At 62.9% G+C, this 15496-nt stretch overlaps 3 protein-coding genes across 4 annotated transcripts in view; 2 read left to right on the forward strand and 1 right to left on the reverse strand.

The window, feature by feature from the left end:
- Window positions 1-419: 419 nt before the first annotated feature.
- The window catches only part of GPR179 (G protein-coupled receptor 179), a 32553-nt gene continuing 17476 nt past the window's right edge, over window positions 420-15496 (forward strand). The window contains exons 1-13 of the mRNA XM_027908185.1: window positions 420-1347; window positions 2139-2247; window positions 3119-3221; window positions 3562-3749; window positions 3908-3976; window positions 4323-4432; window positions 4509-4747; window positions 4854-4992; window positions 5181-5286; window positions 5792-5938; window positions 6235-8056; window positions 8357-9321; window positions 9586-11309. Of these exons, the coding sequence (XP_027763986.1) occupies window positions 506-1347; window positions 2139-2247; window positions 3119-3221; window positions 3562-3749; window positions 3908-3976; window positions 4323-4432; window positions 4509-4747; window positions 4854-4992; window positions 5181-5286; window positions 5792-5938; window positions 6235-8056; window positions 8357-9321; window positions 9586-11309 (6563 nt within the window). The 5' untranslated portion in view covers window positions 420-505. The remainder of the gene's footprint in view (window positions 1348-2138; window positions 2248-3118; window positions 3222-3561; window positions 3750-3907; window positions 3977-4322; window positions 4433-4508; window positions 4748-4853; window positions 4993-5180; window positions 5287-5791; window positions 5939-6234; window positions 8057-8356; window positions 9322-9585; window positions 11310-15496) is intronic.
- The window catches only part of LOC114070654 (puromycin-sensitive aminopeptidase), a 51218-nt gene continuing 45658 nt past the window's right edge, over window positions 9937-15496 (forward strand). Inside the window, exons 1-2 of the mRNA XM_027908182.1 lie at window positions 9937-9945; window positions 11379-11390. The gene's annotated coding sequence lies outside the window, so the exon portion shown is untranslated. The remainder of the gene's footprint in view (window positions 9946-11378; window positions 11391-15496) is intronic.
- Window positions 12971-15496, reverse strand: part of MRPL45 (mitochondrial ribosomal protein L45) — a 3956-nt gene continuing 1430 nt past the window's right edge. For both annotated transcript variants that reach the window (XM_027908184.1, XM_027908183.1), the window contains exons 4-8: window positions 15231-15329; window positions 14699-14747; window positions 14178-14327; window positions 13924-14097; window positions 12971-13478 (exon numbers count right to left, since the gene is read on the reverse strand). In XM_027908184.1, coding sequence (XP_027763985.1) covers window positions 13419-13478; window positions 13924-14097; window positions 14178-14327; window positions 14699-14747; window positions 15231-15329 — 532 coding nt within the window. In that variant the 3' untranslated portion in view covers window positions 12971-13418. The remainder of the gene's footprint in view (window positions 13479-13923; window positions 14098-14177; window positions 14328-14698; window positions 14748-15230; window positions 15330-15496) is intronic.

Below are 15496 nucleotides of genomic sequence, written 5' to 3' on the forward strand. Positions count from 1 at the left end.
TGACACTCCCCCCATTCCCACCCCATGGCCGGCGGGGGGAGCGGGCGCTGTGGGATTGGATCCTTGGACCATCTGGGGACCCCGCGGTCGCCCTGCTCCCCCCGGCTGCCGAGGGGCCGCGGGATACCGGCAGGAAAATTCCCGTTCCCGTTGCCATGGCTTCCCATCAGGATGCTCTTGCATCACGGCCAGCCCGAGGGGCCGGGGAGCGGGGGTCCCCCCGGGGACTCGGCGCAGGGTTCCCCCTGGGGCTCAGGGCGGGGGGCTCCGGACAGCGCTGCGGCCCGAGCGGGAGCGCGGGGGCGGGCGGGGGGGCTCGGGGCAGCGCCAGCCGCTGAACACGGTTTGGAGCCGGTGACGTCTGCTCCGGCATCGCCGAGGGAGGAGAACGGGCGGCAGAGCGCGGGGCCGGCTCCGGGCAGCGCGGGGGTCCCTGCCGGCCATGTGCCCCCCGGGCCGGCCGGGGGGGCCGCCGGGGGACGGGGGGCTCCGCTGAGCCCCAGCCATGGGGCCGCGCCGCTGGCCGCTGCTCTGGGGCGTCCACGCGGTGCTGGTCCACGTCACGGTGCTCACGGCGGGGCAGCGCCCGCAGGAGAGACCCCCGTGGCCGGCAGGGTGGTCTCCGGGCGCCTCGTCCTCGTGGGCACCCACGCTGGAGCCGGGAGCGCCGGGGGACGCCGAGGGCTCGGCGGCAGCGCTGGCGTTCCTGCAAACGGGCGATGCCCAGCGCCTGGCCCGGGCCAACTGCAGCGGGGGGGTCGCAGCGGGACCCCCCGGTCCGGGGCCCCCCCCGGCCCTGCGAGCCGCCCTCCGGGCCGCCCCCGAGGCGCTGGCACACACCGCCAACTTCCTCAACATGCTCTTCCAGACCAACGACATCCGCGAGGCCAGCGTGGCCGAGGACGTGGAGTGGTACCAGGCGCTGGTCCGCAGCCTGGCCGAGGGGCACCCGTGGGTGCGCCGGGCGGTGCTGGCCCTCGACGCCCACCCGCTGGCCCCCAAGCCCCGGCTGATGCTCCAGGCCACCAAGGGGGACGGGCAGATCCTGCTGCAGGACGTGTCGGCCTCCGCCCCCAGCCTGGGCAACCTCAGCTGGGACAACGAGTGGTTCAACGCCCTCAAGTCCCAGCGGACCCCCCAGCTCCGCAAGCGCGTGCTCAGCAACGACCTCCGCAGCATGGAGACCCCCAAGTGGCAGCGGGGGGACAGCTACGTGGGGGACCCGGGCCACGTGAGGTGGTCGCCGCCATTCCTGGAGTGCCGGGACGGCAGGTTCCTGCCCGCCTGGGCGGTCACGCTCTCCTCCGCCTTCTACGGGCTCAAACCGGACCTCAGCCCCGAGTTCAAGTAAGTGGCTCGTTGGGGAGGGGGATGTTAGGAGGGCTGGGGGGCGCCCCGTGTGTGTGTTGGGGTTGGGGGGGGGAAGCTGGAGGTGTCACCCCGGGGTGTGCCAGCACCCTGCCTGTGTCCCTCGGGGTGTGTGTGAGCACTGCACGTGTGTGTTTGCACATCCCCGGGCACGGAGGTGACCCCTGCCCTCCCTCGATCCCCCCCCGTGATGCCCACCTTGCACTGCCGCCCCCAGAGCCCCCTGTCACGGCCGTGCTGGGGGTGGGTGAGCCAGGCTGGGACCCCCCCTGGGAACTGGGGGTGTCCCCGGGCTGGGGGGTCCCTGCTTCACCCCAGCACCCACTGTGTGAGGAGCCACGGAGGGAGGTGATGGGGGGAGGAGAGAGCAGCTGAGATTACTCCCAGAGAGGGGACATGGCCCCATTTCCCAGGGGGAAGTGGTTTCCCCTTGGGAGAACCCAGGGAAGGGGGTTAATCCCACAGAGACCCACCCCAATAGCCACTATTTCCAAACCGGTTGCATTAAAGCCCCTTCTGAGAGGCAGAATTCACACACAGGAGCTGCTGCCCCTGCTCCAGCCTCTCCAGACACGGCTCCGAGGGGGGACATCCCTGTCTGGGGGTCTGGGGACATTGTTGACACCTCATCACCCCCTGCCCCAGTCCCCACACCAGCCCCATCCCCACCGTGCCCGTCCCAGAGACAGCTGTGGGGCACGGCCACGCTGGGTGGGGGGCACGGGGTGGGCCCACACGACCCCCGGGGCTGAGCCCACCCCTCTGCACAGGGGTGTGGTGCGGGTGGACGTGGAGCTGCGGGATGTGGCCATCGACCAGTGCGCCAGTGGGCCGGGCTGGTTCTCGGACACGCATCGCTGTGACCTCAACAGCACCCAGGTACCCCACACCCCATCCCCGCACCCCTGGGCAGCCCTGGGGCACCCCCACACCCAACCACCCCCCGGGCTGCCCCTGCCCCGTGTCCCTCCCTCCGGGCTGAGCTTTATCCTCTCCCGGCCGATCCATCTGCTTCGTTCAGCTGCTCTCGCACCGCCGCGAGGGGTTTATTGTGCAAATCTTCCCTCGCCACCGCCAGCCTCGGCGGGTGACCCGCCTGCTGCCTGCCCCGGGCACGGCGGGCACGGGGGCTGCCAGCCCCGTGGGCACAGCCCCCCAGCTCCCCCATCCCCTCTGCCGGCTGAGCCGGTGATGCCCGAGCACTTCAGGGCTCGGCTCCACCATCATCACCCCCAGCCAGGGCAAACCCCACGTCCCCCCGGCCTTGGAGTCCCAACCCCAGCGGCCAAAAACTGTCCCCACGTGGGAAAGGCGTCAGCAGCTGCTGTTTCCTGCCGGCGGTGCCCTCAGGAGGGCCGGGCTCAGCACTGGGCATCCCTCCAGCGAACAACAATGCCCAGCAGGGCAGCCAGCCCGGCCCGTTCGGGGCAGGATGCGCCGGGGGGGATTAGGGAGCAGTGCCTGGCCTGGCACTGCCGTCACGGCTGGGCAGGATTAGGGCGCTCGGCTGCATTAGGTGTCCATTTAGGTTTTAGGGAGGGATTTGGGGCCAAGCTCTGGCTTTTAATTCTGAAATGTTTAACCACTGATTCCTCCTGAGCGTGGTGGGGGAGGATGGTGTGGGGTCAGGTAGCCGTGAGCTGGGAGCTGCCGGAGCCCCTGGGGTGGGGGGCGATGTGGGGATGGGGGGAGCACGTGGGGTGGGGGACAAACCCCTGCCCTCCTGCGTGTCTCAGCCTGTCCCCTTCAGTGTGTCCCCCAGGAGAGCCGTGGCTTCGTCCTCGGGAGGTACCTGTGCCGGTGCAAGCCGGGCTTTTACGGGGCCGGTGGAGTGGCCAGCAGTGCCTGGGCAGGTGGGTGTCGTGCCCGGCCCCGGGGACCCCGCTTCACCCAGTTTTATCCACGGATACAGCAGTGGGATCCAGGGCTGGGGGGGCTTTGGGAAGCCAGAACGTGTGCCCTGGCACGGGAAGTGCCACCAAGCCCTGGGATGCGGTGATTCCACCTGCATGAGGTGATCCCACTGGGTGCAGTGATCCCCCTGGGTGCAGTGATCCCCCCTGGGAGCAGTGATCCCACTGGGTGCAGTGATCCCACTGGGTGCAGTGATCCCCCCTGGGTGCAGTGATCCCCCCTGGGTGCAGTGATCCCCCTGGGTGCAGTGATCCCACCCTGCCCTCTCTCTGTCCCCAGGGTCGGACGGGGGGTCCCGCCTGGCGTGCTGGCCCTGCCGCCCGGGCTGTGCCACCTGCGAGGACGACAGGCCGTGCCTGATCCAGGAGGACCCGGTGCTGCGGGCGGCCGTGCTGTCGTGCCAGACCTGCTGCATGCTGGCCATCTTCCTCAGCATGCTCATCTCCTACCACTTCAGGCGGAGCAAGGCAAGGTGTCCCCAAGTCCTCCCCCTCAGCTGTCACCCCCTGCCCCGCTTCCCTCCCAGCCCAAACCCTGCGGTCCCGGGGAGGGGGGATCCCCCTGCCCTGGCTCCATCCCCTTGGACACCAGCTGAGGCTGCACCCTCACACCTCTGTCCCTGCAGAGGATCCGGGCGTCAGGAATCATCCTCCTGGAGACCATCCTGTTCGGATCCCTCCTCCTCTACTTCCCCGTAAGTATCCAGCTGTTCCCTGGAGCTGGAAACCTCCGGGATGGAGTTCACAGGATGGAACTGCCCCAAGCAGGGCACGGGCACGGCTCCACCTAATTGTTAATTTTGCTGGCACGGTCCCTGGGGGCTGCAGTATAAACCTTCTCAGAAAACCAAATCCCTTTTCTCCCGCTGGCTGCGGGAATTAATCCCTGCCCAAATCCCCTCTCCCTCCCGCACGAGCTGCGGTGGAGCCTGCAGGGTCAAGGGGAAGGGGGGGGCTGGATTGAAAGCAGGTGATTTCCGAGGCTCTGGAGGCGGGATCCATCCCGAGCCCATCCCTGATCCCGGTCTCCCACCGCTCCAGGTGTTCATCCTGTACTTCAAGCCGAGCATCTTCCGCTGCATCGTCCTGCGCTGGGTGCGGATGCTCGGCTTCGCCACCGTCTACGGCACCATCACCCTCAAGCTGTACAGGTACCCAGGGCGGGGGGCTCAGGACCCCTCCCCAGCAGGGAGGGCAGGGGGCTCACCCCTGTGCCCACCCCCCCAGGGTGCTGAAGGTGTTCCTGTCCCGCTCGGCCCAGCGGGCTCCCTACGTGTCGAGCGGGCGGGTGCTGAAGATGCTGGCGCCCATCCTGCTCCTGGTGCTGTGGTTCCTGGCGGCCTGGACCATCGGGATGCTGGAGAACATCAACAAGAACATCCCGCTGGTGATCCGCACCCAGACCACCCACGGGCTCCACTTCTACATCTGCGGCCACGACTGCTGGGACTACATGATGGTCATCGGTGAGGCCACCCCCAGTGGGGTCCCGTGGGTGCCCCCCAGAACACGCCGAGGGTGGCAGGGTGCCAGGGGTGGGTGCTCAGCGTCGCTCCCTGCTCCGCCCCACAGCCGAGATGCTGTTCCTGCTGTGGGGCAGCTTCCTGTGCTACGCCACCCGTGCCGTGCCCTCCGCCTTCCACGAGCCCCGCTACATGGGCATCGCCCTCCACAACGAGCTCATGATCTCTGCCGCCTTCCATGTGGTCAGGTAGGGCACGGGGCCGGGAGGGGCTGGGAACGGCGATTCCCATCCCTGGAGATGCTCAGGAACCGCCCCCAGCGGGGGGGGGGAAACTGTGGATCCCCAGGCAGGGGGAAGCTGTGGGGTCTGGGGTGGGAAGGGGGGGCTGTGGGTGCCTTGGTGGGACCTGGTGCTGCCCTTCTCACCCCTTCCAGGTTCCTCATCGTCCCTTCCCTGCATCCTGACTGGACTCTGCTCCTCTTCTTCGCCCACACCCATGGCACCATCACCATGACCCTGGCCCTGCTCTTCATCCCCAAGGTACCGTGTCCCGGGAAGGGAACGGAGCTGGGAAGGGGCTGGAGCAGCAGGAGCGGCTGAGGGAGCTGGGGGGCTCAGCCTGGAGAAAAGGAGGCTCAGGGGGGACCTTCTGGCTCTGCAATCCCTGACAGGAGGGGGGAGCCGGGGGGGTGTTGGGCTCTGCTCCCAGGGAACAGGAACAGGAGGAGAGGGAACGGCCTCAAGTGGCACCATGGGAGGTTTGGCTCAGATTTGGGGGAAAATTTCTTGATAGAAAGGGTAGTAAAGCCTTGGAATGGGCTGCCCAGGAAGGTGGTGGAATCACCAACCCATGGATGTGGCACCTGGGGACACGGTTTAGCCGTGACGTGGGTTAACGGTTGGACTCGGTTTTAGAGGGCTTTTCCAACCTCAGTAATTCTGTGACTCCAACATTCAGCCCAGGGACTCTGGGGGTTGGGGCTGGGGGCCCCTGGCACCGCAGGGACCCCTCAGTGAGTGCCCTCTCGTGCCCCCCCCCCCCCAGTTCCTGCACACGGGCTCTCCGCTGCGGGAGGAGATCACGGCCGAGGTGTACGAGGACGAGCTGGACATGCGGCGCTCGGGCTCCTGCATGAACAGCAGCATCGCGTCCGCCTGGAGCGAGCACAGTCTCGACCCCGATGACATTCGGGTGGGTGGCACACTCAGGACCTTCTTTTGACGCTGGTTGCGCAGAGTAAGAGGTGCCTTTCGCAATCTTTTCCTGATGCAAAGCAGAGGGAGGGGGGGGAGAGAAAGGGGGTTCAGGGGGACCCTCCCCGGGTGGGCAAACCCTCTGTGTGACCTGGGCTGGAGGGGTCGGGCAGTGTGGGGGAGAGGGTTTGGGGGCGTGGGGGGCAGCTTGGGAGGTTTGGGGGGGGCTTTTTTTTCCAGCCCCCCGCTTTACGCGCCCTTCTCTCCCCCCTCTTTCTGCCGTGCCCGGCGCAGGAGGAGCTGAAGAAGCTCTACCGGCAGCTGGAGGCGCACAAGGCGTGGGGGATGGCGGCCAACAACCCCCACCTGCCCAGGAAGCGCAGCTCCCGCCGCAGCCTCGCCCGCTCCATCCTGCGCCGCGGGGCCGACCTGGCCGAGGCCTCGTCCCGCCGGAGCAGCGCCGGGGACCGGGGCAGCACCCCGGGCCGCCACGGCTCCTCCGCCAGGACGAGGGCGCGGGACGAGGGGTCCCGGCGCCGCCCCTCCGCCCTGCGCCAGTCCCGCAGCTCCGAGGGGCCCCCCCGAGGGTCGCCCACCCCCAGCATCGTCCCCCCCGAGGAGCCCTCGCCGGCGATGGAGGTGACCCTGGAGCAATCTGACAGCGACTCGCTGGACGCCGCCCCGCTGGTGTGCAAGTCGGCCAGCGCCCAGAACCTGTCAGGGCACTGGCAGAGGCTCCCGGCCCGGGCGCCCCCCCTGCAGAAGTCGCACAGCGTCGTCACCGGGGCGCGGGAGGAGGCCCTGCTGGCCGCCAGCCGGGCCGCCCGGGAGGGCTGGCACAGCAGCAGGCACCGCTCAGCCCCGGCCTCGCGGCACCCCCCGGGCCATGCGCCCCCCGGGGACGCCGGGAGGGCCAAAGTCCCCGCCAAGAGCTGCTCCCAGGGGGACGTGTCCCCCCCGGGCGATGCCAAGGTGCAGAAACACGTCACCTACGCGCCCGTCAAGAGCGTCAGCATCGACAGCGCCCGCCCGCCCAGGAAGGTGCGGGTGGCCGTGAGGAAAACGCCCCCCGCGCCCCCCGTCCGCTACGAGAGCCTGGGGAGGCTCTCGGTGCCAGCTGGGGACCCCCTGGAGCCGGCGGAACCACCACGGGACCCCCCGGCACCGGCAGGAGAGCCGGGACACGCGTCCCCCCCTGCGGGTCTGCTGACCCCACCCCCCATCTCGGCACAGGTCTGTCCCTGGGAGATGATCCAGGACGAGATCCTGAGCAGGAAACAAAAATCCGCCAAGGCAGCAGACTCGGGGACCCCCGGTGACACCGAGACCACCGACCCCGAGCCCAGGCCGCGCCCCGCGAGGACCTTCCGGACTCTGGGCCTTGCCATCAAAGCCCTGAACCGCTCCAGGGGCAAGGGCAGCCTCAGGGGGAAGAGGGAGAGCGAGGGGAGCTTCAGGAAGAGGGGGAGCAGCAGGAGGGAGAAGCCCAGCATGGCAGGGGCCTTGGCTGTGTCCCTCGGGGGGCTCGGCCCAGACCCCGCTGCCCAAAGCCCCGAGGGGGGCAGGCAGAGGCCCCAGCCCCTCACCCGTGGGTACACAGTCCCCTACCAGCACAACAACAACGCTGCCACCCCCGGGGAAGCCACGGGCTGGGGGGACAGCGGGGCAGGAGGACACTGGGACAGTCTGGCACCAGGGACAGCCGGTGGGGACGAAGTGGCAGAGCAGCCCAGTGGGAAAATAGAGGTGGAGCCCCAGGAAGGGGATGGGGCTCCTGGGGTGGATTCAGGAAAGGATGTTCCAGCAGTGGATCCGGGGAAGGACATTCCTGCAGCGGATCCAGGGAAGGATGCTCCTGCAGTCACACTGGAGGAAGGAACAGCCAAAGGGCTCCAGGGGACCAGCGGGCCCATCCAGCCCCAGGACCACACGGAGAAGGAGCAGCCACCTGCAAAGCCCACCCCAAGCAGCCACCAACCCTCCACCACCTGCGTGCAGAGAGAGGCCAGGGAGAAGCCGAGGGCTGAGGTTTTTCCCCCGGGATCCATTGGAATCCCAGCAGGAAGGGCAGCCCTGCTGCGCCAAGAGGCCGTTGCTTCCCGGGAGGACTGGGCTGGCACTGGGGAACCTCCCCCCAGAGCTGCTCCCAGGAGCTCCAGGACTCCAGAAGTGCCCTGGAGGAGCTCCCGGGTCTCGGTGTGTCCCTGGGAGGCAGTGGGAGCTGACGGGGATGTGGAAGTTTGCCCTTGGGAAAGGGGAACGGCCTCGTCCAACGCAGCCAAGTCAGGGGATGGTGACGTCTCCCAAGGGAAAAGTGGCATTTCCCCACAGGCAGCAGCCCCAGGGGGAGTGGGAGAGGCAGCTCTGGCTGCAGACAAAGGGATTGGGCAGCAGGGATCCCCCAAATCCGGAGAAGGTGAGGAGCAGCCTGGGATGGGGCTCCCAGTTGTGCCCAAACCCTCATCCCAGCAAGCTGGATCTGTGGACAGCAAGAAGGCCACCATCTGTCCGTGGGAAGTGGAGGATGAGCCACGTCCTAAAACAGAAATCTGCCCCTGGGAAGAGGCTGCAGCTCCAGCAGGGAAGGAGGCATTGAGGCAGGACACCTCCAAAAGGGAAGGCAAACCAGGATCCAGAGGAGTGGAAGACAGCAAAGCAAAGCTGGCAGAGAGGGGTGGGCGGCAGGCACAGTGCAGGGACACCGGGATCTTCGCAGAGCTCCTCAGGAAAAGCCTGGAAAAAGCTGAGTCCAAGAAATCCCGGAGTATGGAGAGCATAAAGGAGGAGATCTGTCCCTGGGAGAGCCTGGACACGGAGCAGATTCCGACCAAACCCCGTGCAGGGAGCACAGAGGCTGCAAAGAAATCCCAGAGCAAGGAAAGCCTGAAGGCAGAGATCTGTCCTTGGGAGGATCAGGAGCCCAAATCCAGTGACAAAGCAGAAATCTGTCCCTGGGAAGGGGCTGAGCCTCAGAAGGAGAGGGGAGCAGCTCCAGGGAAGGACAGAGTCCCACCAAAAGAAGCCTCCAAAGCAGTGGAGAAGGGAAGCAAAGACCGTGAGTCCATCTGTCCCTGGGAGAGCATGGACATGGAACAACCTCCCATCAAACCCCACCCAGGGAGCACAGAGCCTTCAAAGAAATCCCAGAGCACGGAGAGCCTGAAGGCAGAGATCTGTCCTTGGGAGGACCAGGAGTCCAAATCCAGTGACAGAGCTGAAATCTGTCCCTGGGAAGGGGCTGAGCCTCAGAAGGAGAAGGACAGAGTCCCACCAAAAGAAGTGGCCACCTCCAAAGCAGTGGAGAAGGGAAGCAGAGACCGTGAGTCCATCTGTCCCTGGGAGAGCACGGACATGGAACAACCTCCTGCCAAACCCCACCCAGGGAGCACAGAGCCTTCAAAGAAATCCCAGAGCATAGAGAGCCTGAAGGCAGAGATCTGCCCTTGGGAGGATCAGGAGTCCAAATCCAGTGACAGAGGAGAAATCTGTCCCTGGGAAGGGGCTGAGCCTCAGAAGGAGAAGGACAGAGTCCCACCCAAAGAAGTGGTCACCTCTAAAAGTATGGAGAAGGGAAGCAAAGATCGTGAGTCCATCTGTCCCTGGGAGAGCATGGACATGGAGCAACCTCCTGCCAAACCCTACATGGGGAGCACAGCACTGCCCAAATCACCTTCAAAGAAATCCCAGAGCATAGAGAGCCTGAAGGCAGAGATCTGTCCTTGGGAGGATCAGGAGTCCAAATCCAGTGACAGAGCAGAAATCTGTCCCTGGGAAGGGGCTGAACCTCCCTGCCAGCAGCCAAAGGCAAAGCAGGTTTCCCAGGAGGGCTCCAGGGGGGACAAGCGCATCACGCGCCAGGCAGCGCTGGCCAGCCCGGACAGACTCCCAGGGAAGGGCAGCAGTGACAGGGAGGCTGTGTGTCCCTGGGAGAGCCTGGGCACACAGGAACCCTCGGGAACATCCCATGCTGTGGGCAAAGAGCTGCCCAAGTCACCTTCAGGGAAATCCCAGAGCATGGAGAGCCTGAAGGCAGAGATCTGTCCTTGGGAGGCCCAGGAAGTCAAATCCAGTGACAGAGGAGAAATCTGTCCCTGGGAAGGGGCTGAGCCTCAGAAGGAGAAGGACAGAGTCCCACCAAAAGAAGTGGCCACCTCCAAAGCATTGGAGAAGGGAAGCAGAGACCGTGAGTCCATCTGTCCCTGGGAGAGCATGAACATGGAACAACCTCCTGCCAAACCCCACCCAGGGAGCACAGAGCCTTCAAAGAAATCCCAGAGCACAGAGAGCCTGAAGGCAGAGATCTGTCCTTGGGAGGATCAGGAGTCCAAATCCAGTGACAGAGCAGAAATCTGTCCCTGGGAGAGCACGGACACAGAGCAGATTCCATCCAAACCTCTTGCATGGAGTGCAGAGGCTGCAAAGAAATCTCAGAGCAAGGAAAGCCTGAAGGCAGAGATCTGTCCTTGGGAGGATCAGGAGCCCAAATCCAGTGACAGAGGAGAAATCTGTCCCTGGGAAGGGGCTGAGCCTCAGAAGGAGAGGGGAGCAGCTCCAGGGAAGGACAGAGTCCCACCAAAAGAAGCCTCCAAACCTATGGAGAAGGGAAGCAGAGACCGTGAGTCCATCTGTCCCTGGGAGAGCGTGGACACGGAGCAACCTCCCATCAAACCCCACCCGGGGAGCACAGCACTGCCCAAATCACCTTCAAAGAAATCCCAGAGCACAGAGAGCCTGAAGGCAGAGATCTGTCCTTGGGAGGATCAGGAGCCCAAATCCAGTGACAGAGCAGAAATCTGTCCCTGGGAGAGCACCGACACAGAGGATCCCTCCCTGAAAACTGTGATGGAGAAGGAACCATCCAAGAAATCTGACAGCACAGAGAGCAGGAAATCTGAAATCTGCCCCTGGGAAGCAGCAGAGCCCACGGGGTCAGAGAAGGAAAGCTCCAAAGCAGGTGTGCACTCACAGGGAGCTGACAGAACCTCCCAGCCCGGGATGGGAAAGCCAAAGCCGGTGGCAGGAGCCAGTGTTGGGTCTCCAACAGCCCCGCTGCAAAAATCCAAGGGCAGCTCTGATGGGGAGGCCAAGCACAAGCCCCTGTGCCGCCTCCTGCCCGGCATCCAGCCCCCAGGGGTGGGCAGCAGCTCCAGCCCTGGCACTGGCCTGGCTGAGGTTTGTCCCTGGGAAGCAGAAGAGGCTCCCTCAGCCCCTGCCAAGCCCAGCACAGACACGAGGAAAACCTCCCAGGTGTGTCCCTGGGAGGAGGAGAGTGTGGATCCCACCCCGACCCAGCACAGCCAGGGCAGAGCCAGGGGGAGCCCCCGGGACGGAGAGGGGGGTGAGAGGGACACCCAGCCTGACGTGTGCCCGTGGGAACACCAGTAACTCCATCCACAGATCCCAGTGCAGACGTGGCTTTCAGGGAGGGAAAGGCTGGGGCTGGAGGCTGCTCCCACCCACAGAGCCCCCGTGCTGGGGGTCTGTGCTGTGTAAGGACATGTAAATACAGCAAATAAAGGGTGTTGTTACAGGGTGTGCACTGAGAGGCTCCGTTGTGGGGGTGGGGAAGAGCTGGGGGAACCCCCAGGAAGGGGCTGTGGAGGGAACCCAGGAATGGAGTGGTTTAGCTGCAGGGGGAGATGGGGGGCCACGTGCAGCTCGACTGGAAGGAAAGGCCATGGAAAGGCCACTCTCCCCAAAAAGCCAGACATTTTCCACAAAAAACTACCCTTTTCATTCAGAGCCAGAGCTGGAGAACCTCACAGAATCCCAGAATGGTTTGGGTGGGAAGGGATCTTGAAGACCATCTCCTTCTCCACCCCCTGCCATGGGCAGGGACACCTTCCACCAGCCCAGGCTGCTCCAAGCCCCGTCCAACCTGGCCTTGGACACTTCCAGGGATGGGGCTGGGAAATCCATCCCAGCCCCTCCTCGCCCTCCCAAGCAAGAATTCCTTTCCACCATCCCACCTAACCCTGTGGTTGTGATGCTATCCCCCTTGTCCTGGCCCTTCTGAACAGTCTCTCTCCATCTTTCCTGGAGCTCCTTTGGGTCACAATTAGCTCACCCTGAAGTTTCCCTTTTCCAGGCTGGACAATCCCTTGAGCAGGTCTGGGCTGAGGAGTCGCACCCCCACCTGTCCCAGCTCACCCAGCCAGCAGCTCCCAGGGAGTTATTTTTGCTCCTGGCTCAGCTCCCACACTCCAGAGCCCCGGGTGCCTCCTCAGCTCCCGAGCGAGGCGGAGGCAGAGGCTCCATTTAGAAAGTTCTTTCAGGAACAGACAGATTGTGACACCCCTCTGGCTTCCAAAAGACATGAAAGGGATTCCATTGCTGGCTCCTCTCCCGACACAGCACAGGGATGATGTTCTGCCCTTCCAAAAGAACATCATTCACAAAAAAAGGCCGAAAACGCTGCGAGCAGAACGAGTCACAGCTCCTTTTTTTTTTTTTTTTTTTTAACAGCTCTGCAAAATCTCTTTCAAGGCAGGGATAAAAATGCCCGGGACTCTCAGGGATGAAACAAAAGTGCTCTGGAAATGGCTGAGTTAAAAAGCAAGACGGGGCTGAAGAAGAAAACGCTTTGTCACTGGGTGACCAGCGAGTAGTTGGCTCTGTGAGGGACCTGGCTGGGCTGAGCAGGGCAGGGACAAGGTTTATTCCCAGCCCTGGAGAAAGGCAACCTCTGGGGATGTGTTTTCCCGAGCCATCCAGCAAAACCAGGGCCTGATGCAAATGTCTCTGTGTCCACAGGATGGTGCCAGTCCCCCAGTGCCAGCACAGAAGCCACGAGCTCTGTCCCAGGCACCAAACCCCCCAGCCCGGGGAAAGGCTGCCTCGCAAGGAGCCAAAAATGAAATCAAATTGAGCTGTCAGGGCTGTGCTGCAGCCCCCTGGGGAAACTCCCACTCTGCAGGAGCCCAGTCCCAGCACCCCCCTCCCCAAAGAATTGGATTTAAAGGGTTCTTGCTGCTTTTCCCTGTTTTGTTTTAAAGGAGGTTGGGAATCAGTAGGAAAAGGGAGGGGGAACGGGAAAACAATGTGCCAGCAGCTACTGGTGGAGGTTTTAATGAATGAGCAGCAGGTCTGTGACACTTCCCATGGAAGTGACAAATATCCCATGTCTGGACACATTTCCAAGGGCTCTCCAAGAGCCAAGGGCTCTCACAATGGAAACCCAGGACAGAGAATGGTCCTGAGGACAAACACAGGGAGAGTGAAGCTGCAGCACACAAAGTCCTTGGACAGAGTAAAGCCCTTCTCAGGGCTCATTCAAATCCCTCTCCCAAGCCCCTCTTGCTCCTTCAAGGACAAATTTGGGGTGACTGGAGGCCATTTCTGAAGCCACTTTGTTCCTTGGCTGTTCCCAGGGCAGGCACAGCCACATCCAACCTGCTGCCTCCACAGACACTCCCAGTCCTCCCTCCCTCCCTCCCAGGCTGCTGGCACTGCTGTCCCTGTGCAGGTTCCAGAACGTCCTACTTCACTTCTTCATACTCCTGTGAGGGGTCCAGGGTTGGGCCAGGAATCATCACCGTCTGGAGGAGCAAGGAACAGAATCAGCAGCTCTGAACTGCTCCACCTTGCAGAGGGGAGGGAAGGGGAGCAGAGAGGGGACTGGATGGAGGCAGCACAGGGAAAACACAGAGGGCGAATGGGGTGGGATGGCAGGCCTTGCACCACACTGGAATTCTCACCTCCTTCCTCTCTAGAGGCTGTTTTTAGTCCCACAGGGAGACAGAGCCCCTGCAGCACTTGGCCAGGTCAGGCACAGGGAGAAACAACCCCCCAAATTATCCCCCACCTGCCCTCTGGCTCCTATTCCAGGTGCTCCAGGTGACACCCCTGTGACAGTTAGACAGCTCTGCTCGTGGATCAACCCACCACCCTCCCCTTCCGGGGGGCTCAGCCTTGTCTTTACCCCTGTTTAACCGGGAATCTGCATTTCCCAGCCAGGCTGGTGCCTCTCCCCGGCGGGATTACCTTGATGATGGGATCCTTTGGAGGGGCCCACTCGGGAACGATCTTCCCGTGCATCCTCCACGAGCTGTAGGGGTTCACCAGGTACCTCTCAAACACCACATACTCCAGGACATCCTTAGGCACCTGCTCCCCGCCGTACATCAGCCGCCCAAAGCGGTCGTAGATGGCCAAAATCTGCAAAAACAGCCAAAAAAAAAAAAAATTAAAAAAGAAAAATACAGCTTGGACGGGGTTTGGGGGCCCCGGGACGGTACCTGCCGCGTGTGCATCCTCACGGTCACCTGCCCGTACAGGTTGCCCCTGTTCACGACGCTGTCACAGCGAACGTGGACCACCCTGGGAGGCTCCAGGGACTCCACAAAGCTCCACCTGATGGTCTTGTACCTGTTCCCACGGACCATCTCCTGCAAGGGGTAGAAACAAGCAGCACCAGCTCGACTCAGAACACAAAGTGCTGCATCCAACAGGGTGTTCAGTCATCAGCTGTTATTATTTCCCTCCAGGGAATGGCTGGAGCTGTGTTAGGGGAAGTTCAGACTGGATTTTGGGACAGGTTCTTCCCCCAGAGGGTGGTTGGGCACTGAACAGACCCCCCAGGGTTTGGTCACGGCCCCAAGGCTGCCAGAGCTCCAGGAGGGTTTGGACAGCGCTCTTAGGGACAGTGTGGGATTGCTGGGGTGTCCCGGGCACAGCCAGGGGTTGGACTTTGATCCTTGTGGGTCCCTTCCCACTGAGGATATTCCAGGATTCCACAGTTTTGCAGGCAGACACTCACGGGGTAGCAGCGCTCGGTCACCAGCGAGTGAAGTTTCTGCTTGTTGAAACTGCAAAGGAAACACAGCCCGTTACCTGAGCACCACAAAGAGGCTTCCCCCCAAATCCCTGCCTTGCCAGGAGACACACAGGCTCCTGGGAAAACAGCCAAATCCTCAGCTGGGAAAAACGAACTGGAACGTGAGCTGAGCTGACACAACTCCAGGGAAAGGGCACAGGAAGGGGGGGAGCCACTTCTGACCTAAATGTTTTATTGATGTTTGGAGCTGGAGCCGAGAGAGAGGCAGGTTTGAAATCTGCTACTGGAAAGCAGAGCCAGCCAGTGGAGTGCCATTTCATGGAATGATGGAATGGTTTGAGGGGGAAGAGGGACCTGGGAATCCCTCCTTGTCTTTCTAATCCTAAGGAGGGTGGAACTGGATGAGTTTAAGGTCCCTCCCAACCCAGACCACTCCATCTTTCCACGATTCCATGAAAACCAGAGCATCTCAGCAGGTCCTACAACACCCATATCAGTCAGGGGAGGGTCTTACTTTGCCAGGGAATTGTGAGCTTCGATAAATATCTCCTGAGCCTTCTCTGGGAAGGTTTTAGTGCTGAAATCCGGGTCGTGATCTTTGATCTTCCGCAAGCTGGAAGAACAGGGAAAGGAAGGAAAGGAACAGGTTGGAGCTGTCCCAGGTGTCTTGGGTGATGGCAGTCTCTCAACCCCCCCAGTATCTCACAGAGACAAAACCAACACAGCTCCTGCAGCCCCGAATTAAGCTAATTAATGAACAAGAAGGCACTCACGCCAGCT

This window comes from Empidonax traillii, unplaced genomic scaffold (assembly GCF_003031625.1).
Source record: "Empidonax traillii isolate 1590-97213 ecotype Southwest subspecies unplaced genomic scaffold, ASM303162v1 scaffold1649:size159791, whole genome shotgun sequence".
In the NCBI taxonomy this organism is placed as follows: Eukaryota; Metazoa; Chordata; class Aves; order Passeriformes; family Tyrannidae; genus Empidonax; species Empidonax traillii.